Genomic DNA, 27,379 nt, shown 5'->3' with positions numbered 1-27,379 from the left:
GGTTGACGAAAAACCTACACCATAGGTTAGCTATGTTTACAGATCCCCAGACTAGCCTACACCCTTTATCCTGTGGTTCCCTCAGGCCCTTTATTTACCACTTTTTGTGGACATCTTTAGTTGAATGACAGAGCCATTATCCCAACAGTCACAATTATACCAAGAATGTTCATGCAATGACCATAGTGGGCTATAATCATGCCTGGGATGACCAGAACGTTGCCCACCTTCAACATATCATGAGTGGGTCACTATGGTGACAGGGATGGCCAGAAATGTGGCAACACATCCACAATGTCAAGGGTGGGCTGCCATTATGGAAGGGGCAACTACAGTTTTGCTAAAAATGGCCACCATTTGTCATGCCAACCATATGTTAACCGAAAGATTATTAAATCAAATCAAAATCAAGCCAGGCCTAAAAAGGTTACTATTGAGACACAAAATATTTAAATTTCTTTGGAATACTTGTGGATTTTTTGTAGAGGATCTAAATTAGTACAACTAGACTCGTGAACTCCATTCTCCTTCATGTGTTTCTGTCACCCCAAACTGTTTATTCTTGGATGATTGTCGCTCTACACCTTTATCATCAAAACCACCCTAATTGTGCCTCGTCTCTAGAACTGGCTTCATCGCCCCCATGTTATCGCCCATACACAACCAACTGTCTCTTTCAGCCCGTACTTACATGAGCAACCTATACAGAGTAAACCTTGCCATGCCGCCGGCCATGCTTGACACCCAAGCGAGTGCTGAATGTAGAGTTAATGGGGGCTAAAATAAATTGAGATTTTCTCATTGTTTTTGCAAACATACCAATTATGAATAGCACTTTCCACTGATAAGTAATGTCTTGAGAAGCCAACCCAGCCATCACTCTTCATTAATGAGACTCTGCGGTGTCCTACACAGTTCGACTCCACAATAACGAGCCTTACACCCAAAGGCTGTAGCAATCTTACCAAAGAGTGGACATCATCCACCTTTCACACAGAATGAATATTTCACTACCCAGAACTACATTTAATTTTTCTCCAGCTAAGCTTTTTATGGGAATTCAACTTGAGCTCTTCATGATCAGATAGTTGTACTGACTCAAAACAAATATTACACATTTAGGTCATGACATTAAAATGACGATATAGGTCAATGATATCAGAGATGATAACAGCTGTTGACCTTGGGTCAATGTTCTTCAAACAGACGACCTACTTGCTACTTACATTTGCTAAGCTACCTTAGGGAAAAAGTGTTTTCAGAAAAAAATAACCATATATTTTGCATAACACTCAACCATCCCAAGAATACACATCTACTCTTTCTTGTTGGACAGATTATGAACTTCTTGACAGCTTTAGCAAGTTTATTCTTGGGTATAAAGCTTTGCCAGATATTTAGAGAGCACTTGAATCCCAAATAGTGGATTCACCAAAGTCTACAAGAAGTATTTTAAAAGTGTCTCCTTAAATAGGCACTCAACACTTTTTCGTGATTTTTTCTGGCCCTATCATATGTAAAGATATTGTCTTCAAAATACTGAATACTCTTGATCTTCTTAACGAAACTGGGCATTCGGGGTTTAAATATAGCTATATATTTAAGGCTAGATTAAACTGTATGCTCTCAAATGGTAGGCAATGTCAATGATAATTAACACTGGATGTAGCTTGGACATCCAGTCTATTTGGTACATCTAGGAATGAAGCAGGCAGGTGCTGGAAACAAATGTACCCCAGAGATTCCTCAGAAATGTTCTAATGTTGAGACAGTTATGTCTAAGAATACTTTTATTAAGGGAAGCAGGCCACACAAAGAAATGATATTTTAAAAAATGCCTTGCCCTCTACTTTCAATGGGTCAACCAACAGCAATATGTTTAGAAATTCGTGAGAAACCTCATCTTCACTCAAATCTAAACATGTTGCACTTCATGTCCAGATCCTCCTATGATTCATATTTCATGCACAAAGCCCTTTACCGTAAACCTTTGTCTACTAAATACCTGAAAGAACTCACTGTAATATATCTGCAAAATCATTACTTATTTTATTTAGAGTGGATTCGTACAGCACAACAGACACTCCAGTGGAGCCAGTCACCACTAGTGTCCTCTGCAAGGCTAAACATGAAAGGTTAGCTTGCTTATTGAAAAGCCAGGTTTTAAGGGCTTTCCTGAACACAAGTAGTTCCTGAGTATCTCTGATTTAAGACAGAATATAGCTCCAAAGCTTGGGTCTCTGTATCCTAAAGGGAGGCCTCTGCACTGTGACCACTTTAATAGAGGGACAATCATCACCATTTAGTTGCTTGATCGTAGGGAATGACTAGGACAGTATTTCTGAAATTTGTAACAAAGGTAAGGATGGGCTCTCTCTGTGCAGATTATAAATATCACGCAAGTGAATTTGAAGAGAACTCCCTTCCTCACAGGTACCCAATGAATCTGTCGTAGATGTGGAATCAAACATCTTGAGCTGAAAATGGATCCCACTAGAGAATTTTGGATCCTCTGGAGACGGTCCATTGAGGATTCAGGGATTAACCGCCTCATCTGCACCACAGTGCCAACCCTCTTATGAACACAGAAGGATACCACTTTTGCAACAGCAGTACCTACTGACTGAATCCAACTGCCCTTCTGCTGCTTCTGGTGAAGCCTGGCAGGCTCAGCATTTTCAATCTATATGTGGCGAAAAAAAATACGCAAGGCAGTTAGACAAAAGGCACTTCGTACTGGCACACAGCCAACTGGTAATAAGACCTCATATTGTGGAGTCAAAACTTTGTAGAAAGTAGATGATTAGGCCATACAATGCTATCTTCCTAATAGTATCAGGTGCATAAGACACACTAAAAACATTGGCCAGAAACTAATATCAGTACAACTGCCCAATTGATTTTAAAGATACTGTCCGCTGCTGAAGGGTACAGTCATGAAAGTATTAGAGAAGGTCCTAATTTCTCAAAGATATTGTCCATGAAATGAAAATTGGCTATCTTGTCAGGAACTACAGATGCCCTACTTTCAAAAGCATTGTCCCCCAACACCTTAACTGCTTCGAACCTTCCACGCCAGTGCGGAACGTTCTATTAAGTGGGTGGGGCCACGTCGGCCAACGGACGTGCGCAGCACTACGGAGGTAGTGCTCGCGACGGCCGTTGGCCGACATCCGCAGCGAACGGGTTAAGAGAATATATGGTTTTGCTCTTCAGTATTCATTGCAAGCCCGAGTTCTGATGCCCTATCAATTTAAGGTGTGCCTCGCCAGATCTCACTGCAGATCTGACTCAAGATGCTCTGTCCATTAAAGCAGGATACGCTCTCAGTTGTCAGACGTCACTTCACCAGAGTTGTCCACTACCAAAGGCCTGCTACGTCTCGACACATCACAGTGGACCTCATTTCAGAAGTGCTGTCCAACACAGGAAGGTATAGTCTGTATTAACAAACGTCTCTGCTGACCTCTTTTCAGAAACTTGCTTTGCTACAAAATAAATGATGCCCTGGAGGCACGGTCCATCATGGGAGGGTACACCGGGTGATAGTGAACAGCTGGCAGGATTTCATGTAGGCTTCCGAGTTGCCTTTGGCAACTGAAGAGTATGCAATTACTGTGTTGTTGATCTTGTGATACATGTGTATATCATTCCTCTGCCCTTGTGTTTGGTTGTATACACAGTAATGTCTGTGTCTTATCATGTATGTTCATTATGTGCAACCCTGTGAACCCTAAGTTATGTTTGCATTTTTTGTAATATTTTGTATGTTTTATAATAAGTTATTCTAATTACACAAAGTAGTTTTTGAGAAAAAGAAATTGTCTGTTTTTACCCTTTATCTTTTACTTTTATAATTTATGTATATTCCATGCACACTTTTTCATTTCATGTGGTTAAACAAAAAAAAATGATCCTTAAACCACCGTAGCTACTATATGGATTTCAGGGGCACCATTTACTATAAAAAAAAAGTATAAGTTCCACTTCAATTGGTAAAAATACTTTGCATAAATATACCCTCTGTTTCAAGGTAGAGAAATTACCCTCCGAGGGGTAAGCATTAGATTACATTTAAAGACATCTTCTAGCAATGTGGTAGGATTTCATTTGTATGGAATGACATCTCCATAATTTTATAAGCGCTGTCCCATGCAGCAGCAGATAGGATACACCTACACTGACGTCTTCCTTGGGGCAAAGGTCATGTGATGTCACTTCATACCATATCCCCACTACAACAATTGCTAATTTGGAATCCTGAAAACGACTTTTTAGGTCAAAACTTGTCAGCGGGTTTGGAGAAGGAGGGATCCTTGCTCTTCCAGTCTAGTAAGTTTCCTAAACTCTTCTGTTGAATCCAGTCTAATGGGAATGTTTCACTTACTTTCACTTCGTTTTTCCCTATACATATTTATTATTCGTGCACTTAAACTCCAGCACTTGCAGCCCTTTCTATCCCTGCTAGCCACCGAATTTCGAGAAGTGACCTGTCCTAGGTATTTAAGGTTGCTCCGCTTGTCACAGGTGAATGACGAACCTGTGTGAATGTATGGGGGGGTAAGTATGGTGTTGGAAGATGGATCCGGAGGGTGGGAGTGGGGTGGGGGATTGGGGAATAGGTTAAGGGGATGGGTTGAAGTTATGTGTTTTTTCCATTTGTGGCTCTATGAGCGCTGGCCAAACTCTGCTGGTTGAGCTCGCAGCTCCCAAGGCTTACAAGACATTGTGACTTTTTCGTAGGGTGGAGCTCTGCGGATATTGCTATACATTGGACGCATTATTATCTGTATGATACTTTGATATTTCCCAGCTGTGTGTAAGAGCCCTTTTTTTTGTTTTGTTTTCTTTTTTTCGCAAATAAAAAGATTTAATACTAAAGCTCAAGTTTTTAGTGAAAATTCCTGAAAAACCTAAGGGAAAATAGTATGCTTTCACAGGTCTCCTGTAGCTTAAACCTTAAATACTTAGCTAATGGACACGTATATGGTACACTATTTGTACCTATTCTCAACCAAAGCTACTCTTGCTCCAGTTCCATGTTAAGAACAAACTCGCACATATCGACCCTTGTTCAGCATAGGGATAGAGGAAACATATCTCCACCACAAAGTGTGACACGTTATACAAAGGCTAAATGACAATACAATGCAATAATTGCATTGGTATCATAAAATCGCTTTGTTCTAGCTTGATTATCTCAATAGTGACATGAGGCACCCACTGTAAGTATTTCATGTTCAGCTAAGGCAAAATATTCCACCAGTCGAAGAAGGAACCATGTTTTCTTAAAGCTAGCCTACTTTTTAAATCACCACAAAAAACATCATGCAGTGGTTGTTAACTGATACTGCTGGCTGTCTTGCCACAAGGACTCTAAACAGAAGCACTGCACATCTCACAGTGGCGAGGCGTATGGGGATGATGGTAAGAAAATGCAACCAAGCGGATCTCTGGTCCACGTCTCTGTCCAATCTATGCCTGTTCGGGTCCATAAACTTTCACGTGTAAACTAGATATCTCAGAATGGACAGCCCAGTGCAGTAACCAGCCCAGGGTACTATGAAAATAAGAAACATTACAAGGGACCTGAAGAGATGCTCAAAGTAGAGAGCTTCTGAAAACCATAAACTGCCCGCCTGTCTCTCACACTTCATCCATCACACTGATAAGCGCTGCGTCCCACAAAACGATTTGTTCCCCCCGAGACTTTTACTGCGAGGGAAAGAAGCCATCGCATTGGTCCTTCCCAAACTACTGAAGATGTCCTTTAGCTCAGGGTAGGTTTCTAGTAATTGGAAACATGCTATGATGGTGCCACTGCTAAAGAAACCATCTCTAGATCCAGATCTCCCGGAGAATCTGAGACCTAGATCTTTGCTTCCCTTCTTTGCTAAAATGGCGGAGAAATATCTGAAAACGGGTTCTCCATGAAACCCAGTCTGGTTTCAGGCCGCTTCACAGCAATGAATCGGCCTTACTTTTGGCTTCTGAGGCCTTGAAAATTGCAGCTGATGAGGGAAGGACAACAGCACTGATTTTACTGGATTTGAGTGCTGCGTTTGATACAGTCTCCCACGTCCTTCTGTTGGAACGTCTGTGGAAGGTCAGGGTTGGTAGCAGCACATGGGAATCGATCAAGTACTTCTTGCAGAATAGATCCTTCCAGATTTTACAACACCCTTTTAAGCCCAAGGTGTGTCCTCTGTCTCAAGGGGTACCACAGAGCTCAGTCCTAAGCCCTACTTTATTTAATGTTTACATACGCCCCCTGGCAGACATTGTGCTGAAACATGGGGTGAAACTGGTGTCATATTACGATGACACTCAGTTGATTGTTACATTGGAGCAAAAGGAGGCAGGAGCAGCATCTAATTTCAAGACCTGCTCGAGTGATCTTGCAAACTGGATGATGTTCAGCAGCTTGCAACTGAATGCAGGAAAGACGGAGGTGAGGGTAGTTGGCAAGCAGCCCTTCATATGGTCACATTTGTGGTGGCTGGACGAACTGTCCCCTACTCTGACTCCCAAAGCTAAGGTTAAGAATTTGGGAGTCTGGTTCTACAATACCCTATTGTTTCCAGAGGATATATCAGCTGTGGCCAGAACTTGCTTTGGCATTCTTAGTATGTTGCATAAAATCCTTGATTTACTGCCACTAGATGCCAAAAGGACCATTGTGCAGGCCATTGTTACATCCCGTCTGGATTACTGCAACGTTCTCTATCCTGGGGCTGGCCAAAAGAAATCTGTACATTCTGCAGAAGGTCCAGAATGCTTCTGCCAGGGTGATACTGAATATCCTTAGGTGGGCATTGGTGGGGGTAGCCTTGAGGGAACTACACTTTCTCCCTATACAGGCTAGAGTCACCTTTAAGGCATTGTGTTTTTGCCATAGGATCCTCAACGGGAAAGGGCTGAGGTATCTGCGCCCACTTCTCACTGCTTATAGACCTACCAGGAATTTGAGGTTATTGGGCACTGCTAAGCTGGTTGCGCCCAAGGTTTGTAAGGTATGGTCAGGAGGTAGTCCCTTTGGTTTTCTCATGGCTAAGGCCTGGAATAACTTACCTATGTAATTGAGAAAATATCCATCGGAGACAATGTTCCGTAAAAAACTGAAAACCTGGCTCTTTCAATCTCCCTCTGGGGATTTGCGTTAGTGCTGGTAGTAGGCCTTCTCGCATCTAATGGCCTGAGGGCCTGGGGCAAGGGGGGTAGAGCCAGTTGCTGTGGTCTGCGATGTCCTAGCGCGGGGACACTCCATTGCAGTAACCAGGCGCTTTACAAGCTTAATAATAATAATAATAATGATCCCCACACCTCTGTGGTCTTCACATACAACATGGAAATACTCAAGGCCAGCTCTAGGACGGTGCAACTTGTGTCCACTGCACCGGGCGCTGATATCAGGTGGGAGCGCCGTTTATTACGTATTTAAAAACACCTGCTGCTGCTTCGTTGCCACCAACAATTTTCAGGTAACCATAAAAGTGTCACAAAAACACTGGTGATTAATGTTCTTTCTGGAGCTAGAGAGAGAAAGAGATCAGAGTTTTGTCTAGAGGATGTTGTGACACGTTAGGTAGCACAGCGGGTTCATATGCCTGCTGCAAAGAATTTGTATCATGCAGATCACACAGAGAATATAATGTAAATGGATTAGTAGGTTACTGCTTTTGTGAGAGAGATCCAATTGTTACTTGCAGTTCGTAAGTTAAAATTGTAATGTAGAACAGTGAGCAATTAACTGTCATCAAAGAGCTGCATGCAAACTGCAAGATATAGGCTACAGCGTTATGATTTTTCCAAGTCTTTCATGATCATATTCATAATGTTGTAACATGGGTTCATTTGCGTAGAAATAAATTCTTATTACTAAAGAGAACCCGCAACAATGGTGTTACGACGGTGTTAAGATTTAAATGTGTTTGTGCTTCTCCAGACCAAGCACTCAAACTATACTGCATGGATGACATGCGACTCCTACACCGTGTAGTCCTCTGTCTAAACTAACATTTCTTATACACTGATTTAGACACCTATGATTAAGTGTCTGTGTGTGTGATGTGTGGGATATAAAGTGCTCTGACACCCTACACTGGTATGAATGGCGCTCTAACACTAATTAAAAGCATCTGAGAGAGAGTGTGGTTATGGAGACTTGAGGGGGATTGTTATAGGGTGGGAGTAAGGGAATCCGTGGCGGAGGTGGTCATTGTGGGGTGCCAACAAACATTGTCACACCTGGCGCCACCAGCGCTAAAGCAGGCCCTGGAAACACTCCACAAATACGATCCAAAGACAACTTCCTTGCACACGCGCACCCTACGCGGTGCAGCGTGCTTTCCACGTGGACAAGTGCTTCAGCGCCCCGCAGTGGGATGGAAGCGCTATCTTGAAATACAACACAACACCGAAGTTGAGGTTTCTAAAGGACTTCACTTTTTCTTCATAAGTGGTCCTCGCCACTAGGTGGCAGTGCTGCTACTGGTTTGGAAACCCCATTTTCTTTCACTTATCCATCTATAAATAAGGATATTCAATAACTTCGGAATGTGTGCAATTTAAAGTTAAGAAAACAATGACTGTTGGCTGCAAACTCCAACCCCGTTTATATCCGCTTTCTGACATAATTTAATAGCTGCCGGCTATTTTTATTGCTACTTCAACTTTTCTCAAACGTAAGGTAGTTAGTTTCTCGATTGCCTTGTTTCACGGACTCATTTTTATGAGATCTCTTCCACACGCTCTTCGAGTAAGTATACTTGTGTACAGATATGGGACTGTGCTGTGCCACTGACCGGTTCTGTTTCTATACGCATGTGAGACGCTGTACGCCATATTTTCAAGTAATCACGCGGTCTTAAATACATATATTACCACTGAATGAGCACGAGCAGTTATACCACTCTGTTTTTCCGCGTTGTGTCGTCAGAACCTCGTCAGTAAGTTGCCTGTTTGATGCATGCACAGCACAAATCTCAGTCTTGTGGAAAACTAGCTCTGGGCCTCTTAGCACGTGAACACGGGCATATCCAGGGGCGTAGCTTCCATTGGTGTAGCAGGTGCAGTGGCACCGGGGGCCAGTTGCCTGAAGGGCCCACTGAACACTAATTATTGCTGACTTTCACCATTCAAACATCGGCCAGGGGCCTATTTCCTTCCGTGCCGCACTGCTTAAGCCTCTGGACACATTACAGGATTAAAAGGTGACACACGTCCAGTTCTGCTAATAAGCAATACTTTGTCAAGAGTTCGTTCGTGCCCCGAGGCCAACAACGGAGGGACAGCCACGCACTCCTGAAGAACAACGCAACCAGCAGGCCCATTCTGAAACATAATGCAGCAGGCAGGCCACTATAGAACTTCATGTAAACAATACAGGCGTGTAGGCTAAGCTAGACCCGCTGTCCAGGCCAATGGGCTTCCGAATTTGACAAAAACCCATAACAACTATTAGAAGTTCAATAAAAAGAATAAAAACACTTGCACTTCGTAAAACAGCCATGACTCTAAAACGTCACCTCTGACCATGTAAGGCCCCCGCCGTGAGAGGTGCTTCGAGTTCCTGCACTTTGGCTTCACTAGCATGCCTTCGAACAGCACTTACAGCAGCTGGGGGCTCTTGTCAGAATAATCGTCCAGTGGCCAGCTCCCCTCCCCCAGCCCCCCTCCATTTTATTATAACAAAGTAAGACTAGATTTTGGCCTGCTCCCCTCACCCAGCCCCCCTCCATTTTATTGTAACAAAGTAAGACTAGATTTTGGCGGATAGGTTACTCATCCTCCAAAATATAAATGGCATTATATCCCATGGGATTTATATTTCGGCGGACATGACATCCATCACCTTTGTGACGGAGTAACCCGTCCACCAAGATCTAAATCAAGCCCTTAGTCTCAAAAGCATCTGTTTCACCTGTACAACCAGAAGGCCAGGCGACGGATATGACAGATGATTAGGTTATTGGCTGTAAATCACTGCCCGCAGGTAAAGTCACTCAAACATCTGCCACTAACTAGGCATTTTAAGTGGACCCACAAGCACGTGGGTCTGGATGGAGCCGGCTACTCCGCTCCCTTCCTCAGGGTATTCAACCACCCTGGTTTTCAAGTTTGGCCACATTCCTTGCTGAGTAAGGAATATGACCCTGACGCCACAGCATTCAGGACCCACACTCTTTCAAATTTAACAGAAAAAACTGACCTTCCACACTCATTGCTTCTCTCAGCAAGTGCAGCTTCCTCTGCCGCTCGCGGATTCTGTCCAAGGCACTTGTTATTGCCGAAGAAGCGGTCTTATCAGGCCCCTGCCGCTCCTGGTCCAGGGTTTGTAGGCTGAAAGGATCTCCCCCTGCCCCGGCGAGAGTTGCGGCCCGCAGTCCCATCTTCTCAGGGTGGCCCTGGAGTCTGTTGGGCTCTGCAGAGACAAGTTCTTGGTTGAGGGGCTTGTTGACTACAAATCGCAAGTCCACAGAGGATGCCCAGTTCTTCCTCCTTTGCGCTGCTTGGTCAGTGCTGGACATCTTGTGCCGTTCCAAGTCATCCAGCCGGTGAGGGTACGGAGGGCGAGGGCCCTTGAAGTCCTCATACCCAGGCGTGCAGTCGGAGGCCGTGCAGTGTGAAGAGTCCTCCTCGTCCTGGCCACCAGCGAAGGCAAGGAATCCCATGGATTTACTGAGCCCCCTGTTCAGCAACGCCTGCTGGGATTCGGAAAATGGTGGCATGTGTATGTGTAAGGCTTCATGAGCGGTGCTTCTCCCTGGAATGATAAAAATCCATCATGTAGGTACTGCGTGGATCTAACATTGGAAGGGTAAAGGGTTGTGCATAAAAAAATTTGCAGATGCCTCAGATATGCTGCGTACAATATTACAATACCGGATTTGCTTTACATTCAGGAGCTATCAACCCATTGAAAATCCTTCAAAAACAAGCATTGGCAACGCCAATAGGTTTTGCCTATGCAAGATTTATTGGTTTTGTCAATGTTTTTTCAAGTGTTGCACAGCGGTACGAGCTGCTGTGCTACAAAGCTTAAAGTAAACTTTTTTTTACTTTAAGATATGCATGCACAAACAGGTTAAAATTGTTATTTTTCCTTTAATTAATATACAGTTTATATTCTAGAACAAATGCCATTGGAGTTACCAGCGTATCAAAGTGCAGCTAGCTGGACGACTGAGCATGGAGAGGCTGTAGACTGTGGCCAGAACTGCTGACTTTAGAGCTGAGGAACCAGGTTCAAGTCCCGGGCCAGCTCAACGTCCTGAAATTCTGTGGAAATCATTTAATCTTCCCGAGCCTGTCAAAATCAATGTGTCCCTGTGTAATGTAACTGGTTCTCATGTAAAGTTCTCCAAGCCCTGCCAGTCGACTTTGCACAATCTGAAACAAGCTATGTAGGGTGAGGAAGGGGCATGCAGTGACAGGAGTGAGGTGGTGGGAGGGAAAGGCCAGCAACAAAAGGTGAAGCAGCATGCAGCGATGGAATTGAGGTGTTTTAAGGATTGGCATGCAATGAAAAGAATGCGGATGCTAGAAAGTAAAAAAGAAAAGTATGTTACAAGTGCATGGGCAGTGGAAGGACACTTGCTGTCAGAAGCAGTACTTGGTCCAAGCTCCACAGCAAGGATGAAGATGTGAACCCGAGCAGGACGCTAGGGGCAGGAGGAGACAGTGACCAACAGGAAGAAAGAAAATGAGAGTGACATGGGAACCAATCAATGGTAAGTAAAGGTATGTAATGCGCAGGCTCTATCCACCTTTAAGATTTATTTTTTTGTTACAAGAGATTTTGCAAGCACAGCGCAAGTAATGTGTATGCGAAACCTAAAGAAACAACTGCCAGCATCAACATTCCATTTTAATGTACTGCAAAGCTTAGCCATAAGATTGCTTTAGTTTAACAATTTCCTTTTAGAACATTGTTTAAACAACTTAAATAAAATGATAATGCAAGTATCACATTACTTCTTCACTCTCTAGCCACACAGGACAACTGACACATGTACCAAGCAAAGTCCATTTTAAAAATATTAGAAATGAGCGGCTGTCAAAGTCTCCCTACACCAAACATTGCCTCAAATGCCCTCAAGGTACGTTACCCATCACATATCACTTTTTACTCAATCAGCAATAGAAAAACAGCAATTTCTACACCTCAAAATACAAACTTGACGGAAATGACGCAGCCTGCCAGCGCAACTTTGACAACAAGTATAATGCCACATGCATACGGAGACTCTGCCAGCAGAAATGGCCTATCACAAATCTGTGGCACACATGCATCTCCTGCTGACTTTACAGTTCTACTCTTACTGTAGCAGTAAAAACAAGATGGCTGCATCCTCATGTACCTAGTTGCAACCATGCCAGCTTTAAAAGGTTAATCTATATACGGTAATCCTCAACATACCAAAACTTGTAGCATCCAACAATGCAGCAGTTAGGAATTCCTAAACACTCGAGACAAAGTGGTCTTATGGGAAATATACATTCTCACTTCGGTTTTACATTTCATGAAACACTCACCTTGAGAAATCATACCACAAACACTTAACACAAGGCACCAACCAAACTTGTGCATTGGACCCTTTATCAAAGACCACATCTGTGCATACAAACAGCAGTCACACCAATCACCAAGAGAATCAGACTTACTGTGATCCATGCCTCATCAGTGTGGAGCAGCTACCAGAGACGGTGTAACCACTTTCTAGCAGTTTTTTGACAACGTGATCCTAGTCCAAGGGAATAAGCGTGCTTTACACCAGAACCGGACTATAATACCCTATTTATTTAATTTTAAATTACAAGGGAGATTAAGTGAATTGATCAGAATCACTGAAAACTGAGCAGAGACTAGGATTTGAACCTGGCTCCCCCTGTTCCAAGTCTGCAGCTGCAGCCACTAGATTACATCTCCTGCCTCAGACAGTGCTCTTCAAAGAGCAGATAACAAAGGCCTATGGATAGATGAACATGTTCCTATATTCACAAGAAAATATGATTTCCATAGAGACTTTAGGTTTGGGATATTGGAAAAGAATCTCCTAAAGCAGAGACTGATTTCCATCAAACACTTTCAAAATGGCAACCACCTATCCATCTCGATTAAGAAATGTACTGACCCAATGGCCTGCATGTGTGGCATTACAAAGCCACTAACTGCATCTATGAAACACATAAGTAGAAAAGGGGCCTTTCAGAAAGTGGCCGGCATGTATGCGGCGATCGAGCCTAGACGGGAACTGAAATCCAGCCCATGCACCTTTTATGATATAGCGGGCACTTCCAGGTTCCTCGTGAGATGGTACACAGGAGGGTAGTTCGGACTATCAGTGATGTGATGTGATTCTTCAAGTAGAACCACTCTCTTCCAAGACTGTGAAACTGGTGATCTCATCCTTACCCATGTCAATGGTGGGACAATTGCTGATAGTTCTATCCATGCCTTCCCCCTTTGCGTGGGGAGGGGTAGATGAGAGCACGTCATCATACCTCCCTTCGCCAGTAAAGCAAAAGTAGCATTTTCCTTGTCCATACTGGTGGAACTGCACGCAGAGGGTCAGGTCAGCCAATAACACTTTCTTATGTCTTTCCAGCTACAAGTCTTGGACGATGGTGTGTTGCTGGTTCAGACAAAGAGGGACAACGACTGGCAAAGCAATGGGAAGTAACAGTGATGTTCCATGCCAATGAACTTGTAGGGGAGCTTTTCCATAATAGCAGCCATCCTGCAGGACATACCCAAAAGAAGGGATTATTTTAACAGTATTCCGTTCTGAGAACAGTTATGGCCTAACATACTTTGTTCGAAAAAACAAGAAAATCTGAAAGGCGGACAATAACAGAAGAAGGATAAAGTGGGATTGCCATAATATGGGGGAGAGCCTTTTCCAATGACAAAGTCAATCTTTCCACATTTCATTGGACTGTCAGAACTGGCACCTGTTACACTCTCTCGATGCTTGAATACCTTCTCGGAAATGTTCCGATGCTGGCTGAAGCATTAACAAAACCACGCAGGAACCTGGTAGGCGCAAAAGTTCTTAAATGGTATGATCAGAAATGTAGAGTGGCAATAAAAGAAAGAGCTGGTAGAACTTAAAGGGGGCAACACCAACACCAGCACCATACGTGCTAATGCCTACAGTGAGCAGAAGTAAATGACAGCTGCTAAGAAAAGACATTTTGTAGCTCTAAGCTTGAAACGGCTACAGAATGGAGCCAATTTTAGTAACTGTCTGTGGTGCTGGAATGTATCCAGACAGAGGAGAGCGCATTCTAACTCGCCAGAAATCCATGTTAGTAAGGAAGTACACCACTAACTTTTTGACAGTTTGCAAAAATGAAAGTTGAGGGTCACGCAACCAAGAGGGCTGATATGCTCGGCCAATGATAAAATTGTCAAAGTTCTTCAGAAGAGGCCATGCCCAGTAAAAAAAAAAAAGTAGAAAAGGCCACGGTCCAGACATGGTCCATATAGACTTCTTCAGCTAAGATGTTTCCCCACGGATAATCATGTTTGTTATTTTGCTTGATAAGGTGCATCAGGTTCTGCACTCCTTTCCTTGCTAAATGTGGCCGTGGCACTATTACTCAAGAAAGGGGATTCTATGAAACATCTGCCAGATATCCTTTCTAGGCAGGGTGTGTACAATTTATGTCACAATATGGCTTAACTGACTGCAGATCCACTTCGAACAGAACAGGAGCATTTTGAAATGTCCGACAGGATTTAGACGAGTAACAGGTCCAGCAGAATATGGTCTTCTGTTATCTATCGATCTCCGTCAAAGAAGTGGAGGGAGGTTTTTGGGCCTTTCTTGATGGGATAGTGGTATCTGATAATGGAGACACATCCTAGCTGAACTTTTTCTAACTCAAGTGTGGGTTCCTCTGGGGCAATATAATAGCCATTCCAGGAATACAGCATGTTCACGCTATGGTGAACGGGGGGGGGGGGGGGGGCGGGGGCTCCACAGCCTTTTTTTAATATGGTGAGTTAAGTTGTCAACTTGCTCAAACTTCAACATTTTTATTAGTGAACTGGAGTCACACCACAAAGCCTGCAAAGTGGATTGTCTATCTAATTATGGGAACTTTTACCTTGTGTAAGCTCTACAGATGACTCAGTTCTCAAGGTGAGAACAGTCTTCACTGTTTCTAAAAGCCCGTAGAACAATTGCTGAGGTTTAAAAAAAAAACAAAGCTAACCATGAATAGTCGAAACCTATGAACACAGACAGTCTTTAAGTCTATCATACGCCATCCTAATTAAATAGGTGCCATTTTTAACTACGATTGACTTTTTGGCTTTGCCATGTAGTAGTCAAGGAACATAGCTTTTATCAAGATATCAGAAAGCACTTGCACTCCAATCAATTTGTTAAGGTGTATCTGCACACAACAGGGGTTGCCTGTGTGCTACTAATATCCCATGTTCAAATAGAAGCTGTGGCCATGGAAGGCGGAGAGGTCTGGGACTCTGAAGATGCGATGTGCTTCAATTGCCCTCAGAAAGTTTTTCTGAGAATAATTTGTTGCTGATCTACACCTTCTCTGCTTTTGATGTTGATATAAGCGTTAGTAGCTGTTAGTGTTGCTCTTTAATCTGGAATTAGACATGTAACTGTTTGGGGTAATCCTGAAACCCAGCAGCATCAATATGTCAACAGGGGCTGCAAGAACATAGCAGTTAACGATTTGATCTGCCAGCTCTGGATTTTTCCCATTCAAAGTAAACTTCTTCAATCGGGCTTAACCTATGGTGCGGGAGAAGGGAGTTGCAAACTATATAAACTGAGCTACTGCAGCCCTTTTAAGAGATAGATATTAGGAGTATATTTATTGTTAACCTAAAAAAAATGTTTATTCTATCTGGATCCTGGATATATGGAATTTAAAGCACTCACTGCCCATGAGATTTACTGGGATTGGATGACCTCTTTATAGGAGCGGAGTCTCTTTATAAAATTTAGACCAGGGAATTTACCATTACAATTTTTTACTTCAAAGTAGGCAGTCGTAAATTGTGCTTACTGTATTTTTGTTTGAATGTTGCTGAAAATGATTTGTGCTCCTTATTATTTTGACCTTTTTATTAAGACCTCCAAATCAATTCACATGGTCATTGGTCAACTGAAAGAAGCGAACCTGCTCGGTCTACAATCGGTATCAAAGGGCAGAAAGTCAATCGGAAGATATAGTCGCAGGTGAGAGTGACTGAGTAGAACAGTTATCTGCCCAAATGGGCTTCTCACTCAAAATATCAGGGGCAGGATTCTGAAGGAATTCAGCGATTTTAAGGTGCGCCAGCATGAAAAAAAACACAGGTCAGCCGGAAACTAGGTGAATGTACATGCACCAAAAACCCTGGGTCAAACGTCTCCGTTGGAACTGAAGACAACTAAGCTGAAATTCAACTCCAAACCAAAACTGATTTTTAATCCCCACTGCTCTTCCAAATTAAAAAGATTAATCAGCTCTGGGGCACATGGGCAAGGATGACATCAGAATCTTAAATCCTGGCTTGTCCCAGGAAAACACTTCTTTTAAATAAAAAATATGCTCTCCTTCTTTCAGGTGTTAGGTGCCCACACCCCATTCAATTGGTCTCCTATCAGAAAGCTACAATTTATTTCAATATTATAGTATCCGCAGAGGAAAGCAGTGACATATACTCTGTTTCATCCTAATACATAAATGCTTTAATGACCCGACTACTGAAGCTAAACCAACTCCGCTAAACAAGTATATATACTCAAAGACAACATAAGCAATGAAGGACTTTTTGCCATCCTGGGAAGAACCAGTTCTGAAGGATGGCTATAAGAGAAATGTATGGATATAGGGACAACAGCCCCAGCCACTTGTATGCCCTCAGCGGTGCTTAAGGTTGTAAAATATATTACATTTTTGCAAGAGCTAACCATCCTTGATATTATGTTAGCCTTAACAAAACTCACAATTACAAACAAACATATATGCTGCACAATTGTTCTTATGCACCTCTATGAGCTTTTAGTGAAAAGATACATTGAACCCACGTGTAGGAATAGTGTTGTAAGGTGAGTCTCTTTAACTTCAGGGTAATGATGGAAACATTCTCAATTTTTTTTCCGCACAACTTTATTTAAACAAATTGGCAGCAGTGCAGATCTGTTTGGAGCAGACATGCTAACACTACCCACTTCAAACATCCTGGAAAATGCGGTGATAGAGCGATCAGCGCTCTTACATTTGTAAGGGTGCATTTTACACATATACAAACTGCACTTGCATATATCCTGTTGTTTTGCTGCAATTTGTGTTATTAGAAGGAAGCTTATATTGCCATATTAAGACAATAAAATGGAATCTGTAATATTATATACAGGAATGATTAGGATTTTGCACGTGTTTAGAGAAATCATGTAATCATGCATGTGCATTATGTATATTATGCAATATAAATGTATCCACTGTTTATAAATGATTCATTTAGAGACTTGTGTAACAGGTGTGCACTAAAGAGCGTTCTTAGGTTAGCTAATTTTGTAGGTGTAACTCGTTTTTCTTAAGTTTAATTTCTCCTGGTTTGCTCTCGAGTTATACATTAATTAGAATGTATGTGCGTGAAAAAAATTCCCTTCACCCCTACAGCAGGTGCAGGAATTCAACCTCGGTATTTTAGATTTAAGAAGGTACATGGGGAGGAGAGGAATGTCTTTGAATAGCCAGAACACAGAGAAGGGAGGACACCTTTCGTGCCTGGTGAAACCTGGGAATCACGGTCGTCAGAGAGAGATTAATTATTTGGAGTTTGTGGAAAGTTACTCAAAGGAGGTGTTCACAGAATAACTTACCATGTGACCTGTTAGGGGTGTAACTTTGTCTTTTTGTATTAGGCACAGGGACAGTTTTTGGGGACTTCTGCTTTGGACTAAGGAAAGGGAGCATCTTAGAACAAGCTCTGTAGCTTTACACTACTTGACTCATTTAACCACATGCGCGCTAGCGTTATTCTGGAGCTATGCTGAGATTTTAAAAAACCCATTGTTCATGACGAGCTGGGCTCGTCATCAGTGTTTGAGGAGGCTACACCATGACGAGCCCAGCTCGTCATGAGCCTGGAAGGGGTTAACATGAGTGTACTTCTTAGGAAGTCAACACGTGCTGACACCTTTTATGGGGAATTCAACTGGAAAGATAGGTAGGGATGTCACTCTAGAAGTAGAGTAGGGACAGACTATTCTTTAAGTCCTGAAATACAAATGAAACGGGATTTGGATACAGCGCCTATACTCAGTTGTGTTCTGATATTGGAATTCATTGTTCCGTGCCTATTGTGCCGAATTAACTATATCCACAGACATGGCTCTGTATTAGTATTCATGTATCTTTATACTCTTATATTGAGGTGTATCTATGATGTGCTATTTTTGTCCTTATAATACATTAGCAAAAATTGAATTAAGAGACTGTACTCATTTGGTCGCATGGGGAAGGGAAATTTATTATTCGTAAATCGTTTTCTCCCCATTACACTTTCTTAGCAGGCAATAAAGACCATCGGCCAAGTGTTCCTAAGTAAATCTAGAACTTGGAATCCGGCCCCATCAGTGGTAAGCAATGTTAAAAGTTTTCCATTTCCGGTGTTTAAAGTGTTGTTCAGAGTAATACTCCTGGGAAGAGACAAAATGCTTCGAGGTCCTCTTCTGATTGTCCTTCTACCACCAAGATACCCTGGCAGGGTGATAGCAGCACTGTATAAAACTCAAAAAACAAATAAATCCTTTAAATAGTTGTTTTTATGGCAAACCAACAAGCTGGAAGTACAGACCCCTAGGAAGCACTGCTAACGGATACAGGAAAGTAACAGGTAGATGCATCAAGCATTTTTACGAGCGCAAACGGTGCGAATTTCAAAAAATCAGCCGTTTGCGCCTGCAAAAATGGCATTTGAGATGCATCAAGGGTTCATGCACTCGCAATTTAGGAATTCGCAAATAATTGTGAGTTCTCAAATTGCGATTGCATTTAAGGAATCGTAATTTGCGATTCCTTAAATGCAATGCATGAACCATTCCAAGATTGCTAATTCGCAATCTGGGGTCGCTATTTACCGCGAATCCAAACTACATGGTAAAAAGCAAAAACTTAGAAATATGCACTTTAGTGCATTTTTCTAAGTTGTATATAACACACACACATGTCCTTGGGACATGTGTGTGCGCAACACCAGTGAACATTACCATTTCAGAGGTGCAACAGTGAGTCCTTTGGACACCCTGGCACCCTTGAAATTGTGGCACATTTACGATTCGCTAATTAAGTCATTCCTTATTTGCGATTAGCAATTAGCGAATCCGTAGGAATCGCAAATAACATTGCGATTCCTACATGCATCCCGTTTTGCGAGTCTTTAATAGCGATTCCTTAAAATTCGCTATTAAGGACTCGCAAAACATAACTTTGATGCATCTGGGGGTAAGTCATTTATGTACATCTCTATTTATTTCTGTGCATGTAGGAGTACATGCAAGTAAATATAAGTATGTCATTCTGTACATGTATGCAAACATGAAAGAAACTATATATCTCTGTTGTCTTTCACTGTTCATAAACGATTACAAAATACCACCATGATTTCAAAAGTCATGCATCTTATTAAAGCAGTGGGATATGACAGTCAAACTAGACACTAGTTCAAAAACTAGAAATATTTCACAAAAATCATCTAAGTAAAAAAAAGTGGATAGTAAAAAAAGAAATTGCTTTTATTAGTTTTCATGAGTTTAGAGAGTCCTTCCCTCAGGAAAAGTGCCATAATTAAATAAAATCCTACAGGCTCTGGGATTCCAGGATGAGGTCTCTTTTTAGCTACTTCGACAGGTACTAGGTCTCCCCCATCTGCCGAAGGTGCCATCGAATGATGCCCTCTACTCTTTTTGTGTATCCATGGGATACTAACATTCAGTTTCATCATCCTGAAGTTAACTGCTATCCTTTACAAAACAACCCAAGCTCCTCTGGCGAGCCCTCTCTTTCCACCGAACTGAGGAAAGATCGCTGGGCATGGGGAAAGAATGGAACAACGTTTTTAAAAAATAAGCTGGTTTGGGGGTATTTAGACTTAGGTCCTGAGAGGCAGCTGCACACAGAATTCCTCCCTGCTCTAACGGTGGGACAGGACGAAGCAATCCCAGACGCTGCACCTCAGTCTCAGAGATAGAACCGCCAGAACAAATCCCTGAAATGAAGACTTTTCCCCACGAATAAATGATTAATTACATAAACGTACAATGCTCTTGAAACTAATTCTTTACCGTTTGCATGAAGCCCTGTCTTTATATTTCAATTGAAGTCCGTGTGGATATAATTCAATAACCACTTAGAAGAATCATATGTTTTAGGAAAGATAGTGTAAATATGAAGCATGAGGGATGGGGAATATCATTTTGAGATTATGTACTTGGCATTTAGCCAGAGGCTCGCGGTGCTATAAAAGAAAACATTTCACTTTATTGTGCCTCAAATGATCCACCACAGATGCGAGGTTTCTTTGCCCATGACAGCACTTTAGGGTAATCTCGTCTTTCGCTTCTGTTGCCAAAACAGTAGAAGTAGATGGCTCTTGTTTTGATCTGATTTAAGGAAAGCTTCCAGCTGTCAGCTTCCTCGAATAGGTTTCCCCAAGGTGGGACCAGATCGGCCCGAGGGCAAGCGTTTGAGAACAGTTCATTTCTCCAACTAATTCAGCCCTTATATTTACCACAAGTACATTTTCTGGCGTCCAACTCTGGCCCAGAGCTGAAATGAAAGCAGATACAGTATGGATTTCACTGAAGCAGCACGACAATACTAGAGCTGTGCTGCTACGGTTAGGCCTGGCTTAACCGCTCGCGTGTGCAATGATACGCATAGTATTGACTGTACTTTAAAAGAAACACAGATAGAAAGGCCTGGTCATGTAAATCATACTATCTCCCAACAGCGTGGCCCTGGGCTAAAAAAGCGTAAAAAGATAATGTTCCGGACATACATGCACAAAATTATCAGCTACTAGTTATTTTACATTCCACTGACTGCAAAAAAGCACCTGTGGAGAACGCATGATGGAATACACCGGGACTTCTCAAGCCACGTCTGCCCTGCGATAAATGCAGTTTTACATTTACCGTTCCTACGTGGATACTATTTAAGCTCACATCTGGCTAGGAGTGCCACCAATTTAAGGCATGAAAACACTTTAATTTTAAGTTCTAGTATTTTACAGGATTCATTTACAAGACAATTAGGGTCTAAGGGAAGGAACTCGTGACCTATTGTACCTGTAAACGCCATAGTATACTTAATGAAAGGAAATTAAACAAACACTGGTAAAACCAAAAGGTCTGGTGTTGGCAGCTAACCGTTTGGCTCCGTCAGTGCTTGTTTTTTTAAAAATAAAACTGCAATGGTGAGGTGGCTGCCAGTTGCTTACCAATACAAAAGAAATATTGGCTAAAAGCAAAGGTTTTTTTTAGGTTTCAAAAAGCCAAAACACATTGACACTGTTATGCCTGGCACTATAGAGACCTACTTTGTCTGCAGATGTACTCTTGTGGAAGAGTAGAGTGTCGCTACTCACAGAGAATTTAGCCAGAGGATGAAGGAGGCTGACCCAATGCCCCAAGCTGTATGATGTAGTGGGTGGACAACAAATGTGAACGCTCGCACGCTGGGCAAATTCCCCTGCTGTGCAAGGGTTCTAAAGAAACGGGTGTGGTCATGACGAGCTCAGCTCGTCATGAGCACACGAACACTGTAGCTCATAACGAGCTGAGCTAGTCATGAGCACCTGGGCGCTGCGCGTGCCCCCCCCTCCCCCAGCACAGCGGGGGAATGTGGCTAGCAGCCAAGGGGTTAAAGTTAACCATTCTTAGCATTTGTACGTGGGAGCTATGGCAGAGGGAAGAATACTGTCAGACAGTTAAGCCGATTTCAGCATGCCACAGGAAAAAAAGGGAGTTTTACCTATATAACAATTCTCCATCAAGGCAAATCGAAGGCAGCAAAAAAGAATGATCATCATTTAATAAATTCTTCTTTTAGAAAATAAATCTGCAGCAATTATCAGCCCATACAAGCAAAGAAACTTCACTGTAACCACCATCCTAACAGCCCAAGGGTTGGCACCTTCAAAAGAGTACTCAACATTCATGGCAACTCAACAGTTGCTCTTTGTGTCCAGGAGAGGCATCATTTATATAATCAGGTAACTGAGAAACTAAGTTGGTGGCTAGGCTGTCCTGTCTGAACGGTTACAGTATGGAATATCCATCAGTAGCATTAAAACTTGACAGTGTGACTGTGCATTTTTAAGACCCCGTTCCTCTCAATTCCCAAGTGATAACCGAGAACAAATAAACAAATACACAACTCTAGGTTTGCACAGCATTTTTACAGCCTTAGTCATCGAATGTTCTTTGTTGCATCCAGTCAAAGTGTGGGAAAATAATAAACATGCTAAAGTTTTTTGTATTGTGCAGCTGGAAAGCAGTACACTCCAACAGCCAACGTGTTCATTCAGGTTGACGTGATGGAAAAGCTATCCCGTTATATGATCATCTTCACCAATCATATCTGGCGTCCAGAGAGCCTCCCACGCCACCACGTGCATAGTTCCTAACTGTTGAGCTGAGAGCATCTACTCTGCCGCCCACCATTTCCTTCATCCCACCAGTTCCACTAGTCTTTTCTACATTACACAGATGTGAACAAAACTAAAGAATAAAGCACAACCCAGCATCCATGTTGGCAGAAAGACTTGCACATTTACCGTACAAGAGCGGACTAGGGCTGATAGTCCGGAGTAAGGTTTAGAACAACAGAGAAAAGTGCAAGTCTGTAAAATCTCTATCTCCTGTCAACATTGAAACAAGATGAAATCAATCTCGCAACCATCAGAGTAGACAAAACCTGGTACTTTTCTATTAGGAAATATATTTAAGTGAGAATGATGTAGTCCTAAAACGAAGCAAAGTCAAATACTTTAAGACCTAAATGATGGACCAAACCTGTTCTACATGCAAAAAAATACTCATAACTAATACTACATGTTTTTAAACTGGCCTTCTTCAAGAAGTTGGATCAAAATACAAATGTAAGTGTATACAAAGAATGCATGTTCCCACCTCAGATATAAATGGAAAGACTGAGCTCTAAATGAGGCTTAAGGCCCGATTTTGATTTCGGGGATGAGTTACCCATCACAAAGGTGACGGATATCCTGTCCGCTGATATATAAATCCCATAAGATATTATGGGATTCATATTTAGAGGGACGGGATATCAGTCACCAGTGTGACGGAGTAAACTGTCCACCGAAATATAAATTAGGCCCATAGCTAGTTGGGGCCTGTTTTAGATCTCCGCAGATGGGTTATTCCATCACAACGGCGACAGATATCCCGCCGCCGAAATATAAATCCCACAGGATATTATGGGATTTATATATCGATGGACGGGATATCAGTCACCGTTGTGACAGAGTAAACCATCTGCCGAAATATAAATCAGGCTCAGAGCTAGTTGTGGCCTGATTTAGATCTAGGCAGATGGGTTATTCTATCACAGCTGTGACGGATATCCCGCCCACTGAAATATAAATCCTGTAGGATATTTTGGTATTAAAATTTAGACGAACCTGATATCAGTCACCATTGTGACAGAGTAAACCGTTCACCGAAATATAAATCAGGCCCAATGCTAGTTAGGGCCGGATTTAGATCTCGGCGGATGGGTTGTTGCATCACAAGGGTGAGGGATATCTCATCCGCTGAAATATAAATCCCATAGGGGGATTTATATTTTGATGGACAGGATTTCAGCCACCGTTGTGACAGAGTAACTCGTCCACTGAGATCTAAATCAGGCCCTTAACAATCCAACACTGGGGGTCATTGATGCTTCAACAGAATCCAATTTGGCGACTCGTTTGCATATTTAACTAGCAATGCTGATGAGGGAGCATTATGTATTTGCACAAAAAGGAAATATAGAATTGTAAACGCCACCGGGTTTAATCACCTCTAGGAAAGACTATACCTTTAATTCACTGCAAAGGATCTCAGAGTTAGTTATATTACTTATGTTGATTACAATACCGGATTCTGTCCCTAAAACCAGACGAAGCTGAAATTTCTTACAACCACAATGAAGTTCAGGCGTACAGTTTGGTTTAACAAATGTACAACAACATTTCTGTTCGAGGAGCTCAGGAAATTATATAAATTAAGGTATACTTCATACAGTGCTATTATATGTTAACAGCAACACAGCACTGAAAAGCATGAAACAGTACAGATAGAGCGTCCAATATGGCTTACAATGTAAACAATCTCTGGTAGTCCCTTGTATCTCGGTATTCCTGAACATTGATAGATGGAGAGGGCAAGCTTCTCATATGGTCAACACAACTAAAAATCCACCAACCTCATGCTACCTGAAACTGTCCATCCATGCAGTCGCTCTCTGCACTAAGTCCATTTTTGTGCCCCATACTTCTGATAATGGTCTTTTCCTCAGCACCAAGGCACTTCTGTGCTTAGCACGTGTGCACCAAGGTCCCTAGTCGTTCTGAGTGCCACAGCCCTTTCCACAGTCTTTTGAAGTAAACAAACTCTTGACACTCGCTCAATATGCCTTGTCTCCCAAATCCCGTACATCCAGTCTACCTTCGAAACCAAGCTCTTCAACTATCCTTATGCCTTAGCTCCACACAGTCACTTCATGAACCCAACATTTCTTACATATGGCACAAGGCTTTTTGGGGGTGGAAAGGACCATGCCAAGAAGGGAGCAGTGTTATATATCAAACTCCCCCCACTTAGATGAGGGTAGGAGAACATCTACTCTCTCATGCTCCGGGAGTTAATGGCACTGATGGCATGGTACTCTCCCAGCGCTGCCTGCGGAAATTAGGCAGAGTCATTCTACTTTCATCTTCTCAGGTTTGATTACAGTGAGCCAAATGAATGGCAATATGTGCACTAACCTAACATATCACAGTTATGACAAGAGTCATAAGCAACGCAAACCACCCTTGCACTTTTCCCATGATACATTTCGGCAGGTTAAACCTGCTAACATTTTCTTGGGAAGAAATACCCAAGAAGCATTGAGATGTACAGATTTTCGAGCAGTAATACCCCAAATCCATAGGTTGTTCCTCATTTTGAGGGCAATACATGAAATGAGGTGCTATTTATCTAAATTGATCATTTCCAGTCCCCACAGTGACAGAATGTACCAGGGGCCATATATTTCACACTCTTTTCTGGGCCTGACATAATCAAGGCCTCCGCGGCGAGCAGTGTAAATCATTGAACAAGACCCTGTCAAAGATAAACAAATGGACGCCATCCACTTTCCCAACATAAGGAGTGTAGAGAATGTGATGAAACTCTCACCAGTTCAGAAGATTAGTGGAAGCCATTATGCTCTTGCCCACCACACAGAATGGGCAACTATCACACTATCCCCTACATTGAGCGGGCCAGTGGAAGACATTCTGCTCTTTTCAGCCAGGAGATCGCCCAATTCTTTGTCTTATCTCCTGCCCGGGAAACGGTTGAGGGAGTCATCCTACTTTTCGTAAACTGGATAATAATGGAAGTCATTTTATTCTGCCCAGCCATAAGGGTGCATTTGGAGCCATATTCTTCTCTGCCAGTACAAGAGGGAGCTTTTCAAGCAATCATACTCTTCCTTACACATGGGCTTGCAGAAGGAAGCTGTCATTTGCCCAGAAATATTGTTACAAAAACCTGTAAGATGCATTATTCAGGTAAGCAACAACTTAGATTGGGGTTTATATTTCAAGTAATATCTCAATTTACCTTCTTCAAAATCAGCCTTGCGACCCTACCTTGGAACTAGAGATGAGATGTCCCTATGAGACTGGAAAAATTCCAGTTAAGCCAGTAGTACCAACATACCAGAAAAAAACAGGAGGCTACTGCTTTTTCCAAATAGAGGCTTTCAAACTACACACAAGAAGAAAATAACTCTTAAATAGGGAAACTTCATTCAGTAGCTGCCTCAGGTATCTGTGTAAAATGAATATTCTCTCTAGTACCATGGAAGTATAGTAAACTATCAACAGACACTTCACAAAATAACTCAATGACCACCAACACCTCAACACCAATTAATCTGATTTCGGACCCAACCAAAGCACAGAAAATGCCCTCATCGCTGCCCAGTAGTGCTGCTACTGGACCCGGGGGGGGAGGCGGGGCAGGGGGTGGGGGAGATGAAATTTTTTTTTTTTTTTTAAAAACACCTGTGACAGCCGGCCGTTCCTCTCCTCCGTCCTCTTCTTCTTGTCTCCAGTCAGCAGCAAGATGCAGGAAGCAGAAGCAAGCACCCTCCCAGCCTCCCGATAGCCAATCACAATGATGCAATCCAGCGTTGTGACTGGTCTGAGCACCGTGGATCAGCGCTCAGCCATGGAATGCAGGCTTCGGCATGTTCTCCATCAGGCTGTAATGCAGCCGGCATGAAGAAGATGCAAAGTGCGCATGAATGTTTGGCTGGCCCGAGGGGGCCAGCCAAACAGTCATGTGCACTTAGGAGTGGGCAAACCACTCCTGCCCTTCTGATCTGTAGTTGGAGAAGCCCCACCCTGCCCAAAAGCTGCAGCAGCAGCAGGAAAAATAAAATGATGATAACGCAAGTTATTATCATTTTATCTTTCCTTTACTTCACTGCTGGTTAGCAGTGAGGCGACGCTCCTCTGCCTTGGCGGAGGAACCTACACTGCTGCCGCCACAGATGACATCTGCATGAGTCTGAACAGAGGAGACATGGCAGCCCTCATCCTCCTGGACCTCTCCGCAGCATTTGACATGGTCACTGACTTCATCCTCATCCAATGCTTGCACAACATCGGAATCCAAGGACATGCACTCCAATGGTTTTGCCGTTTCCTGACTGGAAGGACCCAGTCAGTCAGCCGTCTTACACCTCAGACACGCGCAACATTATCTGTGGAGTTCCACTAGGATCCTCCCTGAGCCTGACCCACTTCAACACATACATGATTCCTCTGGCCAGCATCATCTACTCTCACAACATCAACATCCTATACTTCGATGATAATACGCAACTCATTCTCTCTGTCACAGGCAAGGTGCCCAATTCCCGTATCAAGTTACATTTCTGCATGACTGAAATCACCTTATGGATGAACACTGTCTAAAGCCGAACACTGACAAGACCAAAATTGTAAACTTCAGGAAGAGCACCTCACTGTGGAACTCAACCTGATGGCCAACAGAGTTAGGACAGACACCCATCCCCACCATCCACGCCAAAAACCTCCGGATAATCATCTATAACA

At 42.7% G+C, this 27,379-nt stretch overlaps 1 protein-coding gene across 8 annotated transcripts in view; it reads right to left on the bottom strand.

Annotated features, from left to right (window-relative positions):
* Positions 1 to 27,379, bottom strand: part of PTPN13 (protein tyrosine phosphatase non-receptor type 13) — a 981,974-nt gene that overhangs the window by 605,303 nt on the left and 349,292 nt on the right. For 6 of the 8 annotated variants that reach the window (XM_086961883.1, XM_086961888.1, XM_086961886.1 and 3 more), the window contains exon 7: positions 10,211 to 10,765. The exons of the other annotated variants lie outside the window; for them this stretch is intronic. In XM_086961883.1, the coding sequence (XP_086818009.1) occupies positions 10,211 to 10,765 (555 nt within the window). The remainder of the gene's footprint in view (positions 1 to 10,210; positions 10,766 to 27,379) is intronic. 8 annotated transcript variants of the gene reach the window in all.

This window comes from Lissotriton vulgaris, chromosome 3_1, assembly GCF_964263255.1.
Source record: "Lissotriton vulgaris chromosome 3_1, aLisVul1.2, whole genome shotgun sequence".
Classification (NCBI taxonomy): domain Eukaryota; kingdom Metazoa; phylum Chordata; class Amphibia; order Caudata; family Salamandridae; genus Lissotriton; species Lissotriton vulgaris.
This window is presented reverse-complemented; position numbering and strand designations above follow the sequence as displayed.